The 27,172-nt window shown below is 50.9% G+C and overlaps 1 protein-coding gene and 1 long non-coding RNA gene across 2 annotated transcripts; one reads left to right on the top strand and one right to left on the bottom strand.

Annotated features, from left to right (window-relative positions):
* The first annotated feature begins 20,539 nt into the window (after nt 1-20,539).
* Nucleotides 20,540-25,084, top strand: LOC144614238 (uncharacterized). The gene is made up of 2 exons (XR_013551860.2): nt 20,540-21,164; nt 24,354-25,084. It is a non-coding gene; the product is annotated as an uncharacterized LOC144614238 (long non-coding RNA).
* CCDC182 (coiled-coil domain containing 182) lies at nt 21,170-22,254 on the bottom strand. The gene has a single exon (XM_060646512.2). It carries the CDS (start codon nt 21,976-21,978, stop codon nt 21,517-21,519), a length of 462 nt encoding a protein of 153 aa, XP_060502495.1. The 5' UTR covers nt 21,979-22,254; the 3' UTR covers nt 21,170-21,516.
* Nucleotides 25,085-27,172: the final 2,088 nt, after the last annotated feature.

The raw sequence follows: 27,172 nt of genomic DNA, 5'->3' as shown, positions 1-27,172 counted from the left end.
TGCCATGAGAACTTGGGAGCGTTCCTGGAGGGAAAACACACAACCGTTGCGGATGACCGGGTCCCTCTGGAGTTTTTATCTGTCTGGTTTGTCCACACCGAGCTCGGGCAATCCAGCAACCCATCGATTACCGTTCCGGTTTTCCTACCCCAGCACTGATCCCCACGGTGGTGTCCGCTTGGGGGTTTCTGCTCAGGAAGGTTGGGATTGTTTGCATCCTCTTGTCTCCCTTTCCAGTTTGGGGGGCGTCGGTTTGGCCAGGGATCTAAAGAAGATTGTGGATTTTCTGTTTGTTCACTTCGTCCCTTGTCGTTAGGACGGAGGGGCCCCCGCCGACCTCCTGTTCAGTCCACGCGCGCAGAAAGCCTGGTACTATGTGTTGGCTCCAATTTACTCCGTCTTCCGTGGCGCACGCCTCAAAGGCTCTGGTTCCTCATCTTGCTCATTCCTTACGGCCCGGAAAGAGAGGTGTTACAGACTCCCTCCTCCGGACAGGGAAGCTAAGGGCCAGAGAAGCTGGGCCGCACAGCTGCTGGAGGCGAAGGTTTGCCAAAGCCCACGTGTTCCCACAATGACCGCGTGCAGCTTCCCGCCCTTGTAGCCCGGCCACCCCCAAACTCCCCCGATGAGCCGAGCTCCTGGCCGCACGAGGAGGCTGTGGGACGAGTCCCTCTGTGCCCGGGGTGAGGGGTAGGCCCTCCCTAGCGGAGGGAAGGCCTCAGCGGGCCCCTCTCTGCAGCGTCCAGCTACTGGGGAATATGCTCCAATCCTTCCAAGAATCCAGCTCCTTCCGTGGTCCTGACTGAAGTGCAGAATGCCCTCCTTCACAAACCCATTTGTCATGGGAGTTGGTTAAGAAAGAAAGGAAGCAAGAAAGAAAGAAAGAAAGAGAGAGAGAAAAGAAGAGAAGAGAAAAGAAAAGAAAAGAAAAGAAAAGAAAAGAAAAGAAAAGAAAAGAAAAAGGCTGATGGCTTAATGGCATCTGTGGGAGGCAGGAAGGGGCTGACCTGGCCTGGCCACCCTTGGCTCGGCGGGACCAAGAGAACTGCTGCTCTTTTTCCCCAACACAGGAGCTCTCCGAGGAGCATCAGGAGACTCCGGGAGGGGCTGGGAGGGGGTCACAATGCTGGGAAAGCAGTCGCCCGAGCCCGGGGTCTTAGGACAGTGATGTGGCCCGTTGTGTGAAACCATCAGTGTCCGGAGGGAAGGGGAGACCCAGGGAAATTTCCACGCGCATTCAGCTCGCCGGGGGCTGCTCACCAGGGATGCTCTGGCTTCAGGGTCAGAGGCAAAGCAAGGGGGCAACTTTGTCCATCTCTGAGCAGAATCCTCCCACCCCGAGAGGCAACGGAGCGAATCCCAGGGGACAGAGGGTGGTGTGGGAGAGGCAACCTGAGGGGCTCACCCATCCCCCCGCATCAAGACTGTCCCCAGTGTGGGAATGGAGTGTCATCACTCTGTTCCTCTGCCATGTGACTCACGGCAGGGGTAGAGCTCAGACCCTGTGCCAGGCAGCCACGATGTCACCTGCAGAGAGAGGGGTTATGCTTATCCCTGTTCCTGGGACACTCACAGCATTGCAGGCCACTGAGTCCCATCCCTTCATTTGACAAAGGAGACGGGACTTGCTGAAGGCACACATGACAATAAGAGAGCCAACACCCAACCCACGTCTTGACCCCCAAGAAAGCTGGCAAGAGGGAGCGGTAAGCACCAGCCACTGTCCTTGGCCATCAGACAGCGAGAACACAGACATCGTCCCCTTGTCAGGACGAGCAGCTGGAACAACCCTGGGGAGACCGAGGCCTCTGACAGCGCATCCTCTCAGCTCACCTCGCGTCAAGCCTGGGTTTCGGGTGGCGTGGGTCCAGACCCGGCCACTGCTGTTTGGGAGACAGGGACACTGCAGGGCTTGAAAGAGGAGGGGAGGGCCGGGGGAGGGCCGCGAGGATAGAGGAGCGGGCTCGTCCTCACGTGGCACACGCAGGGTAGATTTCTGTAGTCGGAGTGGAGCTGGAAGGGTTGGACTCGCTGACGTGCCCCGCTGCTTTCCAGGGCGCGTCCCGAGGGGCCCAGAGCTCAGCGTCTCCTCCGCCCCGGGGCAGAAGGCGGGAGGCTCACAGCACCCAGCAGCCCCAGACGCGTGCGATCCCCACAGCTGCTCCCGAGACCCCACAGAGACACCCCTGGGGCCGGGCCCCTTCGTCACTCAGGACACACGCAAGCACAGGGTGGAGAGGAGACAGCCACAGACACCATCTTCCATCCCGTCGTGTGTGGCTTGTGTGCCTCTTTACAAATGTAACTGAGGGCCTGCCGGGCCTGGCCCAGGGATGCCAGGGTAGAAACATAACCCAGAAACTTCTTCCCCGGGAGTTATAGTCTGATGATCACAATACAGTGTTGCAAAAAGGCTGAGACACACAGGAGCAAAGGTGTTATGGAAGCTCTGAGCCAGGGAGGAGAGGTGGCCCGGGAGGGCCTCCCGCAAGAGCGAGTCCGAGAAGGTAGGAGTAAGTGGGTGGAGGGCTGTGACCTGTGAGAGGGGCCGGGGGAGCCCAGCTGGGCAGGGGAAGCAGCATGCAAAGGCACAGAGGCAGGGAACGGCACGGTGGGCCTGAGGAACTGAGGGGCTTCGGGGGTGCAAAGCCCAGACGGCGAGGCCGGGAGGTGGGCTGGCTGAGGCTGGGGAGCTTGGGCGAAGCTGGGTGCTGAGCAGGGCCTGTGGCACCCACTGGGTCCGCCCTCTCTGGTCCTTTCCTGGCCACGTGCTGCCAAAATGGCCCAGGGCTTGAGCTGTCATGTGGCCCTGCTCAGGGTCACCCTCAGGCCCAGGAGGCGGTGTCCACATAGCTGTCTGCTCCCACCCACCTCTCCGCAGCCAGACCAACTGCAAAGTCCCCTTCACTTGAGGACACGGGACCCCCAGGGAGGGGTGAGTCTGCAGCTGCGTCCGTTCCATCGGATCCAGTGGAGAGATGCGCGGGCCAGACACCCTCAAACGTTAGACCAAACAAATAGCAAGGAGGGTGCCCACCTGGGGCTTGATGGGGCTGACCAGCTCGCGCCATTTGTCTACACCAGGAACTCTAGACCCTGAGTGCACACTATAGTCATCAGGGTTGCTCTCCCAAATCTCAATGCCTGGGCCCTCCCCAGACCAGTTATGGGTTCTCAGGGTGGGGTCTGGGCCTGGGTATATTAAAAAGTCCCCCAATGGAGCGCCTGGGTGGCTCGGTCGGTTGAGCGTCCGACTTCGGCTCAGGTCATGATCCCGCAGTCTGTGAGTTCGAGCCCCGCGTCGAGCTCTGTACTGACAGCTCAGAGCCTGGAGCCTGCTTCAGATTCGGTGTCTCCTCTCTCTCTCTCTGCACCTCCCCTGCTCGTGCTCTGTCTCTTTCTGACTCTCAAAAAATAAATAAATGTTAATTTACAAAAATTTGTTTTAAAGTCCCCCAAGCCATACCCACAGGCAGCCAAGGCTGAGAAGCACCAGTCTCTACCAGCCACCTCGGGTTCCGTTTTCTTCCAGCCTCTTCCCTGTCTTCCACCTCACCGCCCCCGTCCTCACCCGGCTCTCTTCTCCTGCCTGTTTGTCCTGTCCTTCTCCAAGGCTGACCCCTCTGCTAAGCTTTGGGTCTCATCTTCTCCCATCACTTGGGGGATCAGACCCCAAAGAAAGTGAGAATAATAGTCATAATAATAATAGCGACTCGTATTCATGGATTACTTAATACGTACCAGCCATATGGGTTCTCATTTAGATTTGACCCTTAGAACAGCCCTTTACTGTAAAGCCTGTTACTGTCCCTCTTTTCAGATGAGGAAACCGAGGCCCAGGGAGGTTAAGTGAAAGCCTGAGGCCCCAGCACTACTGAGAGGCAGGACCAGAACTCACACCCAGGTCCCTCTGCCACCGAAGCTGAGCTCTTAGCTGTCATGGAGACCACCTGTCTGTCACCACCTCATACCTCCCACATCTTCAACTGCCACTTCCCTAGCAGGCCGATCTGTCAGTGCCCTCGGTCTTTATAGCCAGGCCCCTGAGCTAGTCTGCAGACCCCCGGGTCTCCCCCAGATCTGCCCAGACTGATGCTCATGGCAAGCACTGGGCCCCCAGAGCTTTGGGGAAGGCTTTGTTATAACCTGTCCACCTGTCACCCCTTCAAGGCAACACCCATGGCCTTACTTTTCAGGGAGGGAAGAAGGATCATCTGATTTAAATCAAGTTTCAAAAACTCCAACAGCTCATAAAATGTTCCATTGTACCCAGGCGCCTCTTTGATGCCCAAACCATGCAATTGCTTACAGGCGTTCACCCCACCCTCACCTTTCCCCTTTATCTGCTGGGCTTCCTGCCTGAAGACGATCACAGAGACGCCTTGATGCCTTTGCCCTGGCCAGGATGAGAAGGAAAGTGGGGTGGGTGGCTGTGGCGTGGGGCACGTGCACTATGGGGGCACGGAGGGGACATCCGTGAGTGTGGGTGTGCGGCACGGGGTGGGAGGCGTGAAGAGTATGTGCGTGGCTTGCAATGTGTGTCGGGGGTGTGGGGGGTGGGTCTCGCAGTGGTACACGTATGGGGGTGATTTGTGTGCAGTGTGTTGAAGTGAGGGTGTGCTGCGTGTGCGGTTTGTGAAGGACGTGATGTGCGTTTGATACATGTTGCGTCGTGTGTCTGTATAGCTCGTGCTTTGTTGTGGCCCATGACTGGTGGCATCTGTGTGGCACATGGTACACGCGTGGCCCATAATATGATATGTAGAATGATACGGTGATCTGGTGTGACACGTAGGGACTCGTGTGCGCGCCGTGCTGGGTACAGGTAGGCAATATGTGACATGATCGTGGGGAAAGAGAAGCCCTTTCTGTTCCCAGTCCTAACTCTCTGCCTGGCCTGGCTTCTGCGTGAACCTTCGCCCGTGCTGGTGAGGCTCAGAGACTCGGGCCAGAGAAGCCCCCTCCTAGAAGTGACACAGCAGCCATCGGGGTAATGCCAGACTCTCCCAGATTTCCAAGCTTCTCAGAGCCCTGTGACCTGGGATCTCGGCTTCAGGAATGTCAGTGAGGAGACACCCCACAGAGTCTTGTGAACGGGCCGGGCTTCACTGTGAGTGCCAAACCCCATATTCTTCAGTCTCTTTCCAGGTCCAGGTGGCCAGGGTGATGGCCAGAATATGAACTGGAGAGAGAATTCCCACTTATCACCTCCAGTTCACGATAGGCTCGGCCCCATGCCCAGGGTAACCCTTATAAAGTTTGGGTTCCTGTGGCTCAGTCTCAGGGCACTTTCTGACCAAGAGCACAGTCCAGTGCCTTTCTCGACTCAGTAAAGGAGACTCACATCCGTGGACCCCAACAGCACTTACCAAAATCCCATCTGTTCTCCTACCTACTTCCTTCTTACCCTGCAACCCAGGTGTGCCTCTCCTCAACCCCCTGAAAAAGCTCTCCCTTCACCCCATGGTCCTGGAAAGCCTCCCCTCCCTTCTCCCTGCACTCCCCACCCTGCCCTACTGAATTATGTGGATCAATGCGACCTCTGTTCCTACGAGAAGGAAGCATTTTTTTCAAGGGGGTACGGGTAAGCCGATCATTGTAGCTCCCTCCTTATAAGAAAGGGACACCAGGAAATAGCACCACTTCAATCATCTTGATCCTGACACACTAAAGTGCCCTGTGTGAGTTGCATGTCCTCCTTGGGACTCTCTTCCCTCAGCCGATCAGGCAACAACCCTCTTAGCAACTCACCGCTTCACAAAATTTAAACCTTCTAAAGAACCATGGTAACACCTAGGTGATACGTTAGGAGAGAAGAGTAGTATGTAGACAAGTTATCTTTCTTACTTTTATGCCAGCAAGGCAGTGTCCCCGGCAGGGCGGGGCGGGGCTGTTGCCAAAGCCTGATGGGAAGCCAGAGAGATCCCACCTGAAACTGACGTAGGAAACCCACACTGGCGTTTCAGTACCTTCCCGTGAAGTGGGGTTGGGGTCTGGGGGCAAGGAGGGTTTGCATGTGACATCATTCATTTCCAGGGACACAGAGGATGACTGACCACCCCCCCCCCCCGCCCCGCTCCGGGGTGATACTCTTGTTCCCACTCTCTCCACCCACCCTCAACCTTTCTGAATCTCATTTTCTTCCCCTATAAAAGTTGAAGGTGACAACTGAATAAAATAGTGCCTTCGGAACCAGTCTTTGGAACCAGTTCTGCTTTTTCTTACTAGATGTGAGACCCCAGGCAAGTTCGGCAGCCTCTCCCTATCAGTTAGCTATTGCTGTAAAACAGCCCCTTCCAGACTTAATGGCTTAAAACAACAATCAGTTATGATCTCTCATGAATCTACCAGTAGCCCGAGCACTTCTGCTGATGTGAGCCAGGCTTGGCTGATCCTGGCCGAGGTCACTGGTGCATCAGCTGGCAGCGGGCAGGTCAGCTGCGAGCCGGCTGGTGCAGGATGGCCTTGGCTGGGATGAGTTGGCTCTGCTCCATGTGGCCTCTTACCCTCCAGAAGGCTAGCCCAGGCTTGTTCTCCTGACGGTGTTTAAGTCCAGGACAGTGAGTGGAAACACATGTGGGCTTTTCCAAGCCTCTCCATTAAGTCCGCTGCCGTCCCATTGATGAGAGAGGCATTTGGCCGAGTCCCGAGTCAGAACGGAAGGGGCCTATAAAATTACAGTGCAAATGGCGAGGACACAGGGAGGAGAGTAGTTCGGGCTGCCAGGGTAATCAATCTACTGCACCCTCTAGACTCAGTTTCCCTTTTTGAAACTGAGGTGAAATTCACACAATAAAACGAACCATTTTAAAGTGAACAATTCCATGGCATTTAGTACATTCACTGTGTTGTGCAACCCTCAGCCCTATCTAGTTCCAGACATTTTAATGACCCCAAAATAAAACCCCGTATCCATTAAAGAGATACTCCCAAGCCACCCCTGCCCCCCTCCCCCAGCAGCCACTAATCTGCTTTCTCTCCATGGCTTTCCCTATTCAGGACATTTCGTCTGAATGGACTACATGACCTTTGATGTCTGGCTTCTTTGACTCACATGTTTTCGAGTTTCATCCATGTTATCAGCAATGCATTCTTTTTTATGACCGGATAATATTCCGTTGTATGACTAGACCACAATTTGCTTAGCCATTTGTCTGTTGAAGGACACGAGATGTTTCCACCTTTGGCTTGTTGTATTGTTGCCGTGGCGTTCACGTACAAGTATTCGAGTACCTGCTTTCAGTTCCTTTGACAAGGAGTAGAACTGCCAGGTCATCCGACAACTCAGCGGTTCACCTTTTAAGGACCCTAGTTTCCTTTCCTTTTTAAAATGGAGATAATGAAATTACTTGGCGGGGATGCTGGAGGGCTTGGGGAGAGTGCATGTAAAATGTCTGGCACAGAGTACAACCTCAGTAAATAGTTTATATAACTATTCTTTTGTTCCTTAATTCGATAGCCATTTATCGAGCCCAGGACCAGGAATTATGTGAGGTGCTGGACAGATATATGAATATATAAGATATAAAATATCTATAAAACACATGTCTATATTTTTATAGACATATAAATATATCCCCAGGGTCCCCTCCAGCCCAGACACACAATGGCTTCATCCTTGCTTCTTGCCCGGTTTGTCCTTCACAGACAGAAGACAAAAGGTGTGTGCTCGCTCTCTCTCACTCTCTCTCACTCTCTCTCTCTCTCTCTCTCCCCCTTTCCCTCTCTCTCCCTTAGCCGATTCCCCAGGAGGCAGCTGGCTTCATCGCTCCCCACCTGAATCAGTTCAGACCACCTATTTCAGATCTGTCGGCTCTTATAAATGTAGCCACACACCCGCAAAGTGAGATAAAATGGCAATGTGATTAGTGTGTGTGTGAGCGTGAATGCTTATGTGTCCCTGTCTCATTGCTTTTGTAAAGATTAATACATCAGAGCAAGCACTTACGAAAGGAAGAATAAAAAAAACAACAACAACCGGGTCCAATTCTCCAGACATTCAATAACCAAATGTCACCCACATGGTAAGCAATAAAATAAAAATATATGCTTAGCAGCGGCAATATAAATATGATGTATATTTTGAAGTTGGGTAACAAAACAGTGGCATAAAAATAATACCCAGTGGCAAATTCAGGAAAGCGACCTTTTTCAAACGTGGCATTCCTTTGGGCTGCCATTCCTAAAATATCGCAGCGTCTCGAGCAGTAAAGCAGAAGTTGGTTTAAATCTGACAGGAGCACCCTGGTAATGAGGGCATGGAAATTCTTGCCAGTGTTCTGATGCCAAGGCAACATCTTATGCCCCTCTTCCCTGCCCGCCCCCTCACTCCTGAGAACCTCGCCTCAATCTGCCAGCTCTGTCCCTTTGCCTGTCACGGTAATCCTTACTTTCCAGAACTCCTTCCCAGACGTTATTCCATTTGACCTTTACAGCCCGCCTCTGAAGTTGGGAGGGCAAGTATCATTGCCATTTTATGGATGAGAAAACAGAGGCCACAAAAGTCACACCGAACCTAGCACTGCCCCTCCCTGGGGCGAGAGCATTTCTTTTCTCTCTTAGGAACTGTCCTTTCCTGCTCATGCGTGCATACGAAAAAAAAAAAAAATCACTGAAGAGATGTTGACACAAAACAGACACCTCTCCATGGCCTGGCACAAATCTGGGTTCCCAGTTACTACTTGTTAACAGAGTACAAACCAAGTTTTGCATCAGCCAAACAGAATATTATTAGAAAGCTAAATCTGTATATGTAAACATCAAAATATGTCAAAAATAGATGCTGTACGTTTCTTTTTTTTTTAATTTCTTTAATGTTTATTTATTTTTGAGAGAGAGGGAGAGAGAGACACACACGCAGAGCATGAGTGGGGGAGGAGCAGAGACACAGAGGGAGACACAGAACTTGAAGCAGGTTCCAGGCTCCGAGCTGTCCGCACAGAGCCTGATGGGGGCTCGAACTCACAAACTGCAAGATCATGACCTGAGCCGAAGTCGGCTTAACCGACTAAGCCCCCCAGGTGCCCCGGATGCTATACATTTCTTAATACACATACCTTTTGCAACTCTTAGGCACTGAGATTCTAACTGTTGGAGGTCCAAACATTTGAGTGATTTGTCTAAGGCCTCAAAATGAGAGCTCTAGGGGCGCCTGGGTGGCTCGGTTGGTTGAGCGTCTGGGTCTTGATTTCGGCTCACGTCATGACCTCAGAGTTCATTGGCTCGAGCCCCCACATCGGACTCTGCGCTGACAGTGCGGAGCCTGCTTGGGATATTCTCTCTCTCTCTCTCTCTCCCTGCCCCTCCCCTGCTCAAGCTCTCTCCCTCTCTCTCTCAAATAAATAAATAAACTTTTTTTTTAAATGAGATCTGTAGAATTAGAATGCATATTATTGATGTAGAGAAGAGAGCAACCAGCTATGTGTCTTTAGGCAAATCACTTGACCTCTTGACTTTTAATTTTCCCATGATAGAACAAGTAGAATTAGACGATCACTAAGCTGCTTTCTCCTTATGAGATTCTATCATTTTATCTCTAGAACAAAGTACTCAATGGCCCTCCAGGAAAGCCCTGCCTTGCTCACAGAGAGGTCAGTAAAAGGATCTCTGATGGAACCCCAACCTCTAATGAATTCATGTCGGGGGCAGAAAATTCTGCTCAAAAGCAAACTTGGTCCCTGGTCCTAGATCGGTCACTAACTCACTCTGTAACCTTGAGCTTCTCTTCTGTTAAATGAGGAATCTGGACCAGGTGGGGATGGGAAATAAATTTCACATCACGTGCACGCTGCCTGATAGATGGTGGCCGCCTGGAGTGTGGTGTTGAAAAAAAATGAGTCTGCCTCCAAATCCAGAGGAAAGAGGCCGGGGTTGATTAGTGATGTCTGCCACAGGTGAGGGAGGGGGCAGCGGTGTGCGAGTTCGCCATCCTTAGGGGAGACACTCGTGGCAGCTGGCCTCTTCTGTAACGCCAACGAACGCTCTGCGAGTAGCACACAGAGACCTGGGGATTCAGAGTCACCGGTGCACAGGAAGCAGAACTGGGCTTGTTCAACTGTTTTTATATTATCCATGGCTTGGGTTTGAATAATCTGTCCCCTGATACCACTGTATTTCAGAAATTGCTACCTAAGGCAAATTTTCCACTTTTAAACTCATTTCCTGAGTCGGTCTTTTTAAACCCCACATTAAATATTGATCTGCCCTGGAGAGATCTAATTTATTTAGTAGAGACAGGTTTGACTCCACCAGAACTGTCAAACCCAGAAATGGGGCCATGCCCCTCCTGAAGCAATAACCATTCAGGATGTTGACAGACAAGCCAAGGACACTGGAACCAGGAACCAGCTTCTTTCCTGTCTCTGAGTGTCAGGGGCAGGGCCTGCCTTCCTGGTCTCTCTCGCACCCCAGAGTGTCAGAGTGTCTTTGAGAACTTTTCCTACGAGGATGGAAGTCTGAGAGTCAAGGCATCCACTCTGTGCCAGCTGGGTTCCCCATGCCGGGTGGGCCTCAAACCCTGCCAGCCTGTGGCAGAAACCTCTTCTGTTGGCTCCCAGTGTGCTGTTTCTGGGACTATTGCTCTAAGCTCTGACCTTCAGACTCAGCACCCTCTCCCTCGAGTCCCAATTCTGGCCCAGGAAGATGGCATTTCCACTTGGACCTTGGGTTTAAACCTCAGCCCCTATGAGCTTTGACTTGACTTTCCAAATGACAACACGCTGGCTATCTCCCAAAGGAACCCCCTGTTTGTGCTTAGTAGTATGACTCCAATGAAGAGAGAGAGAGAGAGAGAGAGAGAGAGAGAGAGAGAGAGAGAGACTCGGCCTGTCACAGCCAGAGGACAGGAGCCCCGTGCTCGCGTGCAGCTAGCCCGGCACACCAGGCCGGCTGCAAAGATCCAGCCCCCTGATCGGGCCTCTCCCTGGGAGCTGGTCTCCACCTTCTGCACTCGGAACACCTGCTTCCATCACCTTGCACTCTGGGCTGATCCAGCATAATTTCTCTCCATAACTTACGCTTCCAAGCACAAATGCCAAGATTCCCTTCTGGGTTTCTCAAAACATCTGTTTGGGGCCCCACAAACAAGAGTCCCTGCGGCAGGGAACACAGCCTTTCTGTGGGTGAGGGAATCAGACTGTAATTAGGATCTCAGTCACTGATCCTGCCCTACCTGTATTTCCTCTGTTAATTCACCCAACCATCCCAGCTAGGTAGGCAGTATCGTTATCCCCTTGGGAGATATGGGGAAACCGAGGCTCTGAAGCTCCAGCCACCAGCCACAGATGGCTAGTTAAAATTAAATAAAATTTAAAATTCAGTTCCTAAATCTCACTCACCATGTTTCAAGAGCTCGATAGCTGCACGTGGCTAGTGACGGCAATAGTGACAGCTCAGAATTATAGAACATTTCCATCGTGGCAGTAAGTGCTATCGGACAGCACTGCAGGGGTGAAGTAACATCCCTGTGCCGTGCAGAAACTGAGGGCAGGGTTGTTGTTTAGCCGGAATGCCTATCCAGTACCCTTTCCTGCCGTTGAAAGGAAGTGCAAAGGAGGGTGATATGAGCAAGAGGTCAACCAAGAGATCTCACTACATAGCTTGAGCAACATGATCCTGATGCTGTCTTTCCCCACCGAAGGTATCTTCCGGGCTGAAGGGAGAGGTGGGGCTTGATCTCCATTTCCATCTCTTATGTTCCTGGGGAGGGGAGTCAAGTACACAGCTGGGCCCAAAAGAATGTCTTACACATACATACTGTCACGCTCCTGAGATTTCTTGGAAATGGTGAAGGTCGATCAAGGTCATTGATCAAAACATTTTGTGCCTTACTTGCAAGGTTTTGGTTTTTTTTTTTTTTCTAATGCTTATTTATTTTTGAGCGAGAGAGAGAAAACGTCAGCGAGGGAGAAGCAGAGAGAGAGGGGGACAGAGGATCTGAAGCGGGCTCTGTGCTGACAGCAGACAGCCTGATGCAAGAGTCGAACTCACAAACCATGAGATCATGACCTGAGCTGAAGTCAGACGATTAACCGACTGAGCCACCCAGGCGCCCTGTTACTTGCGGCTTTGATTAAATTATCATTTGTGACACCTGTTATGTGCCAGTCTCTGAATCAGGCACTTTTCACATATGCAAAACAAGTAAATTCCGGAGCCTGTGTGGCTCCAGAATGTCTATACAGTAAAAACAATTGAAAATAATCCCAGTCTTGATTTGTGTCTCTCAATATTAAAGGGGATTTGAATTGTACATCGTGGCATGATTTCTATTTTTTTCACTGTGTATTTTTACTTGCACTTTATTTTTTAATTTAATTTATTTATTTATTTATTTTTGTTATTTTAAAAAATTTAAATCCAAGTTAGTTAACATATAGTGCAATGATTTCAGGAATAGAATTTAGTGATTCATGGGCGCCTGGGTGGCTTAGTCAGTTAAGTGTCTGACTTCAGCTCAGGTCATGATCTCGCAGTTCATGGGTTTGAGCCCCGCGTCGAGCTCTGTGCTGCCAGCTCAGAGCCTGGAGCCTGCTTTGGATTCTGTGTCTCCCTCTCTGCCCCTCCCTCACTTGCGCTCTGTCTCTCTTTCTCTCTCTGTCTCTCTCTCTCTCTCTCAAAAATAAACATTAAAAAAAAAATTTAGTGAACCATCACTTATAATACCTAGTACTCATCCGAACAAGTGTCCTCCTTAATGCCCCTCACCCATTTAGCCTTTCCCCCTCCATCTAACACCCCACCAGCAACCCTCGGTTTGGTTTCTGTATTTAAGAGTCTCTTATGGTTTGTCTCTCTGTTTTTATATTATTTTTGCTTCCCTTCCCTTATGTTCATCTGTTTTGTATCTTAAGTTCTGCATATGAGTGAAATCATATGATATTTGTCTTTCTCTGACTGACTTATTTCACCTAGCATAATACACTGTAGTTCCATACACAATGTGGCAAATGGCAAGATTTCATTCTTTTTGATCGCTGAGTAATATTCCATTGTGTATATATACCACATCTTCTTTATCCATTCGTCAGTCAATGGACATTTGGACTCTTTGGATAGCGCTGCTATAAACATGGGGGTGCATGTGTCCCTTCGAAACAGCACACCTGTATCCCGTGGATAAATACCTAGTAGTGCAATTGCTGGGTCGTAGGGTAGTTCTATTTTTCATTTTTTGAGGAACCTCCACGCTGTTTTCCAGACTGACTGCACCAGTTTGCATTCCCACCAGTGGTACAAAAGTGTTCCCCTTTCTCCGCACCTTCACCAACATCTGTTGTTGCCTGAGTGGTTAATGTTAGCCATTCTGACAGGTGTGAGGCGGTATCTCATTTTGATTTTGATGCGTATTTCCCTGGTGATGAGTGATGTTGAGCATCTTTTCATGTGTCTGTTAGCCATCTGGATGTCTTCTTTGGAAAATTGTCTATTCATGTCATTTGCCCATTTCTTCACTGGATTATTTGTTTTTTGGATGTTGAGTTTGAGAAGTTCTTTTTAGATGTTGGATACAAACCCTTTCTTGATATGTTGTTTGCAAATATCTTCTCCCATTCCGTCGGTTGCTTTTTAGTTTTGCTGATTGTTTCCTTTGCTGCACAGAAGCTTTTTTATCTTGATGAGGTCCCAAGAGTTCATTTTTGCTTTTGTTTCCTTTGCCTCCAGAGATGTGTTGGGCAAAATGTTGCCGTGGCCGAGGTCAAAGAGGTTGTTGCGTGTTTCCTCCTCTAGGATTTTGATGGCTTCCTGTCTTACGTTTAGGTCTTTTATCCATATTGAGTTTATTTTTGTGTATGGTGTACGAAAGTGGTCCAGGTTTATTCTTCTGCATGTCACTGTCCAGTTGTCCCAGCACCATTTGCTGAAGAGACTGTCTTTTTTCAATTGGATATTCTTTCTTGCTTTCAATTGGATTAGTTGGCTATACGTTTGTGGGTCCATTTCTAGGTTGTCTGTTCTGTTCCACTGATTTATGTGTGGATTCTTGTGCCAGTACCATACTGTCTTGATGATTACACCTTTGTAATACATCTTGAAGTCTGGGATTGTGATGTCTCCTGCTTTGTTTTTCTTTTTCAGAATTGCTTTGGCTATTTGGGGTCCTTTCTGGTTCCATACAAATTTTAGGATTGTTTGTTCTAGCTCTGTGAAGAATGCTCGTGTTATTTTGATAGGGACTGTTAAATTTACTTAAAAATTTTTTTAATGTTTATTTATTTTTGAGAGAGAGAGAGAGAGAGAGAGAGACAGCGTGAGCGGGGGAGGGGCAGAGAGAGAGGGAGACACAGAATCCGAAGCGGGCTCCAGGCTCTGAGCTGTCAGCACAGAGCCCGATGCAGGGCTCAAACTCACAAACTGTGAGATCATGACCTGAGCTGAAGCCAGACGCCTAACTGACTGAGCCACCCAGGCGCCCTGTTAAATTTATTTTTGAGAGAGAGAGGGCATGAGTGGGTGAGGGACAGAGAAAGGGGGAGAGAGAGAGGGAGAGAGAATCCCACGAAAATTCTGCACTGTCAGTGCGGAGCCTGAAGCAGGGCTAGAACTCACAGATTGTGAGATCATGACCTGAGCCAAGGTCAGATGCTTAACCCCGGCACCCCTACACTTTATTTTTTAAACAGCCTTATTGATATAAAATTCTCACACCATACAATTCACCTATTAAAGTGCACGATGATGTCACACCTATTAGCAGTCACTCTCCCACGCCTCCAACCCCCCAGCCCCAGGCACCCACTGATCTGCCTTCTGTCTCTATAGATTTGCCCATGCAGACATTTCACATAAATGCTATCATACAATATATGGCTTCTTTCACTTAACACAATATTGTAACAGGATTAGTAGGTCATTCTTTTTATTACCAAATAATATTCCGGCATACGGATATACCACATTTTATTTATCCGTTCATAGACACTTGGGTTGTTCCACGTTAGGGCGCTTATGACTAATACTATGAATATTCATATATAAGGTTTGCGTGGACATACGTGTTCATTTCTGCCGGGTACATACCTCAGAGTGGAATTGTAGGGTCACATGATAACTCTATGTCCAACACGTTGAGACGCGGCCAAACAAGGAAAGATCCATACCTGATGAACATCGAATGGGCAGGAAGGATGCCCCAGGCCTACTGCTCTTAGCACTCCAGGATTTACTAAATGGATTGGATCCCATCAGGAGGCCACATTCCGCGTGTGGAATGAAGTCCTCGCCCGGACCCACGCCCTTGCTTCCCACCCACAACCCCCAGTTCTGCCCAGCCCTGCTGTTCCTCAGAGCTCTCTTCATCCTGGTCCTGGTTGTCAGGTAAGTAGAAACGATGAGACTGAAGTTGTGGCAACTGAGGTTCGTTACCTCCCCGTGTGAAGCGTGGGGCCACGTGTCTGGCTCTCCTGCACTCAACCATCTTGCCGCTCGCCCGAGTTCCCACCCTGCAGCAGACACGGCTGGGGGTCCCGGGAGGGCTCCCTTGGCTGCCACGGGTCTTCCTAAGATGGAGCCACGTGTCTTAACATCTCGGCAGCCCTGACGGCTAGGACTGCCCAGGAGGAGCAAGCAGAGCATCGCAGCTCGTACAAAACCTCTGAGAACCGTAGCTATTGGCAGGGAAGAAACCATCTGTCTTCTACGCGTTTTGGAATATCAAAGCAAGCGAGCAGGGGGCTGCTCAGCTTTCTTGCCACGGTCGGAGGAAAAGAGCTGGCGCGAAGAACTCCGTCTTCCACAGCTGCACAAAGCGGGCTCTTCTTGGCCCCACTCAGACCCCAGGCTCTTTCATCTACCACAGAGCCCTCTGCCTTTTGGGACCGGGGTCTCAGCGGTGACGTGTGGCCTAATTGGGAATCCCAACTGTCCACACAAAGATCTCAAAAGTCGCTCAGAAAAGGCCTGGCTCTCAAATCTCCTTACCAACTTGAGGTCTGACAGTGGGGAAGAGAAATGAAGTCAAGGATAAGCCCCTCCTGCCACCTGTGGTTAAAAATGACAGCAAAGAGGGGCGCCTGGGTGGCTCAGTCGGTTGAGCGTCCGACTTCGGCTCAGGTCATGATCTCGCGGTCTGTGAGTTCGAGCTCCGTGTCGGGCTCTGTGCTGCCAGCTCGGAGCCTGGAGCCCACTTCTGATTCTTTGTCTCCCTCTCTCTCTCTGCTCCTCCCCTGCTCATGCTCTGTGTCTCTCTCTCTCTCTCTGTCAAAAATAAATAAACATTAAAAAAAAATTTTTTAATGACAGCAAAGATGCACTGACCTGGCAGAGACGGCCACCACCTCCCTTGTTTCCTGGCTGGCCTCCTGTGACTGGTGCCACCCGCAGCCTCACCTGGACCATCCCAACACAGTCTCTGTCTAATGCAAGCTGACCAACCATTCCAATTTTCCCAGGACTAAGAGGGTTCCTGGCATATAGGACTTCCGGTTTCCAGAGACAATTTCAGTTAAATAAGGACCAGTCACCCCAGATAGTGACGCATGGATTACATTTCTAAGAGTGACTGCCTGTTTTAAGGACTGAAGAGTGCAAAGCCTCCCTAGTGCCCTTTGGGTCATCTCAAGCCTCTGGCTTCAAGGATGAAGGCTGGGTAGGGGGTAAGCAAAGGGCAAAGCAAGCGAAGGCAGTGGACTGACATGCACAGCATTGAAATGTCGCTCCACACCTCCATGTAGCCCATATCCTCAGTCTCTGGACCACCTAAGTCCATGCTTCTCCCGCCATGTGACAGCCACTCCCACCGCCCAGCTCTGCCCAGCCATGCCATTCCCCAGAGCACTCTTCTTCCTGATCCTCGGTATCTAGTAAGTAGAGAAGGGAAGACTGAGGTTGGGGCAGGTGGGGCTGGTGGCCATCCCACAGCCCCGCCCCCAAAAGAAACTCAGATCTTGGGTAACTGAGGTGCCCAGCCCCAGTGGCAACTGCTTGCTTCTTGCTTCTTGTCGCAATTGGTTTCGGATAGGCAAGTGACCCAGCTCTGGCCAACGAAATGGCGGAGAAGATTTGCGGAGGGTCGGGGGGAACCGGGGGGTGGATTCGGCAAAATGGTTTCCTCTCTTATAAGCAGGAGGCTTGCTTGCGAGGAGAGCTCCGCCTCTTCTTTCCTGCATTGGAAGCCATTGAGCGATGACACAATTCTGGGACTCCTGCAGCCATCATCACGTGACCGTGGGCTGGGAGTGGGTGGTGAGGAAGGAGGAAAAGAGGATACAGAGATACCAACTCAGACCTGTCATGGTCGAGTTACTACACCAATCATCTGCTTCAGATGTCTCGTTACAGGGGAAAAAATAGGCTCCTCAAAGAAGTCAGCATAACGGGCATCCCGTGGCCTGTAGCTGAAAGCTCCCGATAAAGAAGCAAGCTTGAAACCCGGCAGCAGAGAAAACCGTGAGAGGATATTTAGACTTTCACCCTGTCTTCAGGTGGGATGCCTGTTTAACCTAACCTGGACGTATGTGCACCTGAGCTCTCCAACAAGGAAATTCACGAGCTTCCTGCCTCTTCCTCTATCTAGCACTTCTTCCTCATCATCACTGCAGGATGACTCATCTTGCAGCTGGAGGACCTTGGGGCCACCCCCATGGGACCTTCCAGCAAAGGGGGCCAGCCTGTCACCGCAAGTCCCTTCCTTTGGTGTGGGATGGTGGTCAAGAGAGGGAGCCCTAGAGTCCTGTGCTATATCCTAGACTAGTTACTTAACCTTTCTACGCCTCAGTTTCTTCATCTGCCATAGGGATAATAGTGCCTAGATTGCAAGGTTATTGTGGATGAAATGTCAAGTGCATCTGACATGGTGTCATGGGTCCCTGAGACCACCTTCAAGTTCGGTGATTCACTAGAACTACTCGCAGAGTAAGAAAGCCATTATACACATGATTACAGTTTATTACAACCACTGGATGCAATTAAAGACTGGCAGAGGTAAAAGGAGCACAGGGCAGAGTCCAGGAGAGACCAGGCATAAGCTTCCAGTTGTCTCCTCCCAGTGGGGCTGTAGGGACAACGCAATTGTCCAGCAGCAACGTGTGACAACACATATGAACGACTGTCAGCCACGGAGGTTCACCCCAGTCTTGGTGCCCAGGGTCTTTACTGGTGGTTTATCACCTGGCCCGGAGCACCTCCATGGCTGACCTCACTCAGTCTCTAGCCCCTCCAGAGGTCAAGCTGATACAGCCTGGCCCAGCGGCCCGCCATGGATCATCTTGCTAGCGTGAACTATCTGACTCGGCCCAAGGCCCCAGATAAACAAAGACAGTCTTATCAGACAGCATATTGCAAGGACTTAGAGGTTATCTGCCAGGAGCCGGTCAGGGGCCAGACCTTTCTTTTAACATGAGAGATTTCAACATCCTGCACCTGCTGAGACACCCTTTACTGCACAGGCACACAAACAGCACCCAATGTGGTTTTTTTCTTATGTGGGACTGAAACCAGCTAGCTTCAGACTAGCATCTATCTTTGGTGGCTAGTACTGTCCCAGAGAACTTTCCATTCCAACCCTTCTCTTACTAGTTGGAGGGCACCCTTACTCCCCATTCCTCTTTCATTACAGAAAGACTACCACTCAAGTGGCGTTCCTGGGCTCTTCCCCTCCCTGACTCCTCTCCCCAGGAAAGGCGGGGACTTTCCAATTGGTGGCTTTGGACAGCTCCGCCCTCCCTCTCTCTCCAGCTGTCCCTCTGTGGAGAGGTCACACAGTGACACACACACAAGCAGCTGTCCGCCCCTGCCAGCACCTGTGCTCGGAGGCAGCATCATGTTCAGGGATGAGGTCCTAGCAAGCCCATGTGGCTCACAGACCCCAAACCACTTTCTCCATCAGCTTTATCAGTAAAAAAAAAGTGATAGAAGTGATTCTGTCTCCATTCGCCCGTGCTCCTGTGTCAATCCCTCAACTGGTTCCTGATGGAGGCAGAGAAAAGAGGGGTGACCTTGATTAGCTTCCACAAACCCCACACCTAGCGTTGAGAAGGTCATGACCAGGTCCCCCTCAAACATCTGCCACCCGGGTCCCCAGGCCCTTTATCATGCCCCCTCCTCGGGATTCCCTGCCTTGCACACTCCAGGCTGCCCAGGACCCTCTGAAAAGTGCTGGGCCAGAACTAAGCACAGAGCCTTCCAGGCGTGGACTTGGGCGTGCCATCACAGGACAGCATCTCCCCATCTCTTCTCAGAATTCACACGAACGCCGTCGTTTCTGAGCAGCCCGATTAACACACTGAACCTGCAGTAGACGCAAACTTTTTCCACATGAGTTAGCATCGGGGCCAGTTTTCTTGTACAAAACAGTGGATTTTTGTTTAAGTGGGTTCTACGCCCAGTGTGGGGCTTGGACTCACGACCCAGAGATCAAGAGCCCCATGCTCTACTGACTGAGCCAGCCAGGTGACCCAGCAGTTGATTTTTTAAACTCTTCTTATATTTGGCCAATCAAGTCCTTCTTCTCAGATACATTTGTACGCACCCCCAAACAGCCGTCCCTCAGAAGATTTAAAGGCATAGGAGTCGCCCCCCAACACACACACACAAAACAGAGCTCACCTCACCAAGTTCAGTATGCCCATTTCATCTACTTAAGAAGCAAGTCCTTAGCACATAAAGCTCCTCATATACTACAAATTGTTTAAAATGAGCACAGCCTTGGGGCACCTGGGTGGCTCAAACAATTAAGCGTCCAACTTCAGCTCGGGTCATGATCTCACGGTTCGAGAGTTCAAGCCCCGCATGGGGCTCTGTGCTGACAGCTCGGAGCCAGGTGCCTGCTTTGGATTCTGTGTCTCCCTTTTCTCTCTGCCCCTCCCCCACTCATGCTCTGTCTCTCTCTGTCTCAAAAAAATAACTATTAAAAACATTAAAAAAAAAAAATGAATACAGCCTCTGAAGTTAGATGTCCCCAGGCTCAGATCTCAGCTCTACCACTAATCAGCTGTGTGACCTTGGCCTACTTCTCCTCTGTGAGCTTCGGTTTCCTCAGAATCCCAAAGTGAAGGTTATAGTTAGTACTTGCCTTCAAAGGGCCCAGCCTGGTGCCTGGAATACATCATATTCTTGATAACTGTAAGCTAGTGGCAGTAGCTTTTACATTATTTACATTATTATTTACTTTATTACATTACGTTATTTGTAGTATTTACATTATTATTACTTCAGCTAAACCTTCCAAGGGAGAAACGGCCTGAAGCTAAAATAGGGGTACAGCCCTTCAGGGTGGATGGTGACAGATGGACCATCCAGCAGTGGGGGTTGCAGATGTGCAAATCTTGTTGGGAGAGATTTTATGACACAGGAGGACAGACAGGGCCTCAAGCCAGGAGGACAGTGGCCTGGCTGCGCTCAGGTGCTGACTCTGGCCTCCAGGCACCCGGCTTCCGCTGCATAGGGGAGAATCCCCATTGCATGGCAGCATTTGGGGGGGGGGGGGGGGCGGGACCAGAGAGAACCTATGTGACTCACTGAAACAAAGTCTCATTGGAAACGAAAGGCACGGTGACAGCTAAGGGACCCCCACGTCACCTCTGTGACAATCTGGATCCTCCAGAACAGGTTCATGAAGAGCCTGATGTGGTTCCAAAGGGGAGCGGGATGATGACTGCCACGGACGACAGGAGGTGAACTGTAGTCCTGCCCCTTGCTAGCATGGAGACCTGGGGTGAAGGACTCCCCTTCCTGAGCTCCGCCTCCCCCTGTGCACAGTGGGGAAGTGACACTTGCTTCCAAGGGTGCCTGTAGAAGTAAGTGGGGTGGGGTGCGCACACCGCCTGACACGCGCCCGGGGGGCCGTAACAATTCTTGCTCCGTGGGTCAAATGTGAAAGCCAGCGGCACTGCTTTATAACCCACTTCGTGGGGGTGGAGTCTTAGCATGTCTTTGTGCATCTGCGCACTAAGCCCTTAGGACCCCGCCCATTTGAGCCCAATACGCTCTGTCGATCTGATTGGCCAGACGGCAGACGAAGCGCAGAGGAGGGACAGGTGGGCACAGGCAGCAAAGAAAAGCGAGTTATGGCAGTCTAACGAGGAAAGCGGGCAGAAGAGCCCACTGGACGAGGATAAGAACTACAAAAGTAATCGGAGGCCAATCAGTGCACGGGAGAACGATCCACCCCTCTCGGTAGACCATGCAGCAAGTAACGACCAGGAGAGCCTTGAGTCATTAAAAGAAAGGTAAATCTGTTCAACACATCGGTTTAAGAAGATTTAAAAAAAAAAAAAAATCATGTTATACATTTGAGCAATATTACCATGACAAACAGGAAAACAGTTAACGGTGAAAGTTACAGGTGTCTGAAAGACTGAGGATTGGGTTCCTCCTGTGATGCTGGGCGAACGGGAGCTTCACCTAAAGAACATACTGGGGTCTTTTCGCCTCTCAGCAAGGTGTTATTGAGGTGGAAGGAAAGCAATGGGAATGGGGAAAGGGTAGCAAATGGAGAGGGACTTAGGTTGGCCCCTCCATTAAAAAAAAAAAAGAAAGAAAGAAAAATCTTCCACTTGGCCGCTCGGCCGCAAGGAGGCCTCAGTTTGCCTGGATCTTCCTGGGACTGGCCAGCGCGTCGCGGTTGGAGCCCAGCAGCATGCGCTCCAGCCGCCTGCAGTGCTCCCGGAGCTGCTTCTCGCGGGGCAGCAGGAAGGTGAGGACCTTATTCCGCACGACGCCGCGGTCCTCCTCCTCCCTGAGCCGCTGCTTCACCCGGGCCGCCTGCTCCTCCTGCTGCGCCAGCGCCCCGTTCAGCTCGCAGAAGGCGACCTCCAGGTCACGGATGGCCTGCAGCGCCTCCTTCTTGAAGTCCGCCAGCTCCCGCTGCACCCCGGCCACCTTCTGCTGCAGGATCTCCAGATCCGCTGGCGGCGGGAAGCAGGAAGGCCACGACTGAGGGAGGGAAAAGTCTCCGGACTGGAGGCCGCTCTCCACCATCTTCTTCCCTTGTAAAGTGTTCACCTTCATGAGGATGGACCCAGCCCGATAGAGTGGTTCCATGGTCTCTCTTCCCGTGGGGACAAAGAGAGGGAGCTAAGAGACCCGTCTGGTCAGGGAATTTTGGGGGGCTAGAGACACAATCATTTGGAGTGGAGAAACCCCATGCATTGTGACATCGGGGCCTCTCCAGCCAACCAGGAGGAGAGCCACAATCCATTCATTTGCATATTGTAGCTTCCTTGGTTGGTTATCCAGGGCTTTGTCTGCTCGTCTATCCAAATTGTCTTCCTGTTACATGGATTTTCATCACTTCAATCACCCTTCCAAAACCTGAGCTTGATCTCTCCGTGTACCCGAGGGACAAACCGAGGCCCAGAGCAGGGCAGTAAACAGGCCAGAGCCAGGCAGACCAGGCCAGGCCCCGGGGGGCTGCCAGGTATGGGTTCTCTCCCTCCCACACATCGGTCTCTGGACTTCAGTACCTCGCAGGGAAACCGGCTTCTCTGACATCGCCAAGGTTCTCAGATCTGCACAGCCCTGCCTTTAAACCTCTCCTGAGGCACTCACTACCTTCACCCTCTTTTTCTGACCTAGCACCTTGTCCTTCCAGGTCTCAATGGCACAGTAAATTCCAGAAAGAACTTGTAAGAAATATGCCCACTTCTACCCCTAAAATGCTAAAAATAAATAAATAGAAAGAAAGAAAGAAAGAAAGAAAAAGTAATTTCCGATCCCAAATCCATACTGCTATAATGATGCCAGAATTCTAGATAATCTTAAAAGTTGTGAGGCATGTACTTAAGAGGTTTTGATGTGTGGTCCACAGCAGTGCTGATTCAGTTATGTGCAGGGTGAAATCGGGTCACTCATTCATTTATTTGACAAGTGCTTATTGAGTGCTTACCAGGGAACAAGTGTGAGAAGAGTCCGGGGGCCCCACTCCCTGCGCTGCCGGATCATGCCTGAAACGTTGACACAGATGAGAAAACGCATACAGAAGGGTGAATCTCACACGTCTTACCTGAATCCTATAAGAAGGGAAAATGCTCCTAACTAACGTGTGCCAGTTTGGTCAAGAACAGACTCCATCCTGTGTATCTTGATGTCTTTCCCAGACTTCTCTCCTGGCCTCCAAGTCAGAACATGTCTCCAGCAGCGTGCCTCAGATCCAATCTGTCCAAAGCTCGGCTGCCATCAAGTTAATGACACCACCATGGGGTAGCACCCACATGAGAAACCAGGGATCAGACTAGACCCCTCCGCATCCAAGTGGCTCTGGGTCCTCTTGACGTTATCATCTCTGAGCACCCTAGAACCCGCCAGACCTCTGGCGGGCCACCACCTATAAGCTGTGTCTCTTTGGCAGATGACCTCACTTCCCTGAACCTCATTTTTCTTATCTACAAAGTAGGGATACACTTCAGTAGTGTGCAGCTCCCTGGGCAGAGGGGTAATGGAGGGGAGGCTCCGATTTACAACTGTTGCCAATGGTGTGACTACTCCCACGATGGCTGCTTTCCAGCTACCAACACGATCTCGCTGGGTAGAGGTGCACACTGTCAGCTCTCATGAGCACCACAGGACCCATGTTGGGGGTGGCTGCCATCCCCAAGACGTAGGTGCCAGAGAGGGCATTTTGCAGGGAGGTTTATGGCTACACTAGGGTAGAATTTTGGACCTCAGGATAGGGCAGCAGCTACAATTATTGAGACAGAATATTTGGTGAAAAAAGCACCGTATCGTTAGCAGTCAGGAGATCAGAGTCTGAAACTGCTGGGTGACCACAGGGCAATCACCTGCCTCCCTTCTCTGAGCCTGTTCCCTCTGGGATAGTGTAAGTGCTCCTCTGCAGTCTCTGGTTCTCAGAGGCACACAGCCCTTTCCTTTAAGCCAGTCCTGAGGCATTTACCACCTTCTCCCTTTTTTTGTGACCTAGGACTTTGTCCTTCCAGCCTCCAATGGCACCCTGAATTCCCCGAGGACCGGGAGCGTGCATTTCTCATCCTACACACCCTCAAATGTCCCGCCTGGTGCCCTGCACATAATGGCACTCAGAAAACTAGATGAAATGGGATTTATGTTCAGAGGTGGCCTTGGAATCCCACGACTCCCCTAGCTTTCCCTCTGATATGGCGGCACCTACTGGCCTGCGCAGGAACAGCATGCTTTTATTCCCCTACCTAAAATCCAGCTGGGGGCTGGGGAGATAAAAACAGGCTGCTCTCTTGTGGTGTATTCATTAGGCGTGTGTGCACAGGTCGGGCACATAGTAGGTTCTCAATGAAAATTTTTGTAATCAGAAAAAAGGAAGAACGTGTGTCTTCTTGTTTTTGTTATTTTTTTACTGGTTTTTTTTTTTTTTTTTTTCCTGTTTGTGCCTGTCTCTCTCTCTCTCTGATTTTGATTCTCTGACTCTTTATCTTTGTCTCCCACAGGGAATGGTGGAAGCCCTAACCAGAACTACAAACGAAAAGTAGCAAAAGTTAAGAAGACATGGCAATTTCTCGATTTCCCTGGTGCTTTATAATGAGCTTTCAGTTCATTGCTTCTCAGCACCGACCAGGGAGGACTGCTTCACATGAGCCTCAGCAGAGGTTGAGGACAAATGAAGACCCCAGGCTTGGTGGCCTCCTGAACCTTCAGAGCATCCTCAGCAGGGACGAGTCGATGTGCACACGCTCTGAATGTTCTCCTCCCCGAAGGTCTATCCTCCAGGCCTGTGACTTCCTCACGAGTTTCCTTCCAGTCAGACGAAAGGAAGAAGGCAAATCTATCTGTTCCCTTCAAGATGTCAAGGGCAAGGGCTTCTAGCATCTCCTGGAAGGCATTTCTTGACCACTGTCAGGAGGGTTTCCCTGCCCCTGGTCTGTTGCAGTTCATAGGCTCCCAAGTCTCAGAATAATGGAGGACAGGCAGGTGGGGTATCAGCCCCACAGAGACCCATCCCCTGAGAATAAGACAACCCAAATGCGTAGGGGCTCAGGAGTGGGCGTGTTTCAAGAGGTCCAGGGTTGGGCACCACGGGGTCAGAGCACATTCCTGCTGGGCCCTGCCCGCCTCTTGAGAGTGGAAATCTCATGGACCATCAGCCTTCCCCAGCCTCCGCCATGTGTCCCCACCCCATGCCTCTGCCTCTGCGTGTGAAATAAACTCGATTCTCTCTTTTTTTCATGTTTATTTATTTCTTTTGAGAAAGAGCATGCATGCGCATAAACAGAGAAGAGACAGGGAGAGAGAGAATCCAGAGCAGGCTTTTCACTGTTAGCGCAGAGCCCGATGTGGGGCTCGAACTCACAAACTGTGAGGTTGTGACCTGAGCCACAATCGAGAGTTGGCCGTCCAGCCGACCGAACCACCCAGATGCCCCTAAACCTGGATCCTTTTGAAGACTGGGAAAAGGGACACGACACAGGTGCACTCCTTCATGTACGCCCTTCAAAGTGAGGGAACCCTCTGAAGCTCCTCACATCCCCATTAGTCATCAGCTAGGGTCACATTCACAGCCCTGTTTCTAACCCAAGCATTGGCTGGGGAATGGAGTGCTTGCAGATGGCTCAGACTAATCACGGGTCCCCTGCTGGGTGGGGGCTGAGCCTGGCCTCCCTGAAGCACGGGTGTCCCAATACAAGGACTACATTGGGGTTCTGTTCCCCAGTGGGATGGGGAAGATAGGTGACCAACTGTGGCTTCCACAGAGAATGCTTATATTTGAAGAGAAAACAGTGAGGGGCACCTGGGTGGCTCAGTCGGTTAAGACTCCGACTTCAACTCAGGTCATGATCTCACGGTTTGTGAGTTCAAGCTCCGCGTCAGGCTCTGTGCTGATGGCTCAGAGCTTGGGGCCTGCTTTGGTTTCTGTGTCCCTCTCCCTCTCTCTCTGCCCCTTCCCTGCTCGCTCTCTTTCTCTCTCGCTCTCTCTCAAAAATAAACATTAAAAAAAATTTATAGAAAAAAGTTTTTTACATACAACTTCTGAAGAGAAAACAGAGAAAGGACCATGCATAATTCCCCCAAATGAACTACTCATGTCAGCTTTCAGGCAACATGGAGAAACAGTGTTCTAGGAGTTCCTGAAAACTGGTCTATCTGTCCCCACCCCAAGAAAAAAAATATGAAAAAAAGAAAACAGAATTAGAGCAATCTCTCACAAATACCAAAGAGCATGTGGTTGGACATTTCTATAGCAGAGAGAACAGCGGTTGGTCCTATCTAGAATATTCTTTTCCCAGAATTCCCTGGGCCTATGCCTCCCTTGGTGGCTGCTGGCCTGGGTGAGGATGTGGGCTACACAGCCAGTGTCTCCCCAGATGCGCTCCTACCGAGAATAATAATCTTAACACAGTGGATCATAAAATCCCATAGAGGCTCTTCCCTGTGGCCATCCACCTCGCCAGCCTTCCACTCATCCAGCCACCTGGGCGCATATTCGGGGACATTCGCTGAGTACCTGTCCTACGTACACTAAGCCAACAAATAAGATAGAGAAGACCCCTGTTCTCAAGTCACTGGCATTTCAATGGAAGGAGACAGACAATAAAGTGAAGCAATCAATAAATAAGGTGATTTGGGCTGGTGCTAAGTGCTCCGAAGGAAGTAAACAGGGCAAAGTGGCAGAGGGCCTGGGGCGGGGGCGCTCAGGGAGGGCTTTTGTGAGGGAGGGCACGTGGGGTGAGGCAGGACGGGGAGAATGCCTGCCAGGGATGGTCAAAATGGAAGCACGGGTGGAAAGGCGTTGAGGCAGGAACGGGCTGGAGGAACTTAAAAGGCCCAGGTGAGTGGGCGCAATGAGGAGGAGAAAGGAAGGCCCCCACTGTGGGGACATATAGGGTGGTATCCCCAGTGTATCCCCATGCAGCGTGAGGGCTATCGAGGGTGGGCTGTGTGTGCCTTCCAGCCCGGGAGCTGGTATTCCAGTCTGAGGAATGGGGACAAAGCTGGGATGGGGGCAGGGACCAGGATCAAGAACCAAACTCAGGGCTGTTCACCATGATTAATTAACCTGGAGCCAGAGCCCCAAGGCGCAGTGCTAAAAATACCTGCTTCCCTCTGAGACGTGGCAGCTGCCACCCAGCAACTGTTACCCATCGCCATTTGTCATAATTTGACACTGATAAGGAGTGTCCACGGGGCTGTGTGTCTGCAAGAGTCGGACTCACCCACAGCCCACCAGCCAGCTGGCCCTCAGACACTGCCCATGGCATTTCCTACCTGAACTCTCCTCCCATCCCTGAGCCCCGCCTCAGCCACCCCTGCA

Source organism: Panthera onca, chromosome E1, assembly GCF_046562875.1.
Source record: "Panthera onca isolate mPanOnc1 chromosome E1, mPanOnc1 haplotype 2, whole genome shotgun sequence".
NCBI classification, from domain to species: Eukaryota; Metazoa; Chordata; class Mammalia; order Carnivora; family Felidae; genus Panthera; species Panthera onca.
Note: the sequence above shows the minus strand (reverse complement) of the source record. Positions and strands in the feature narration are given on the sequence as shown.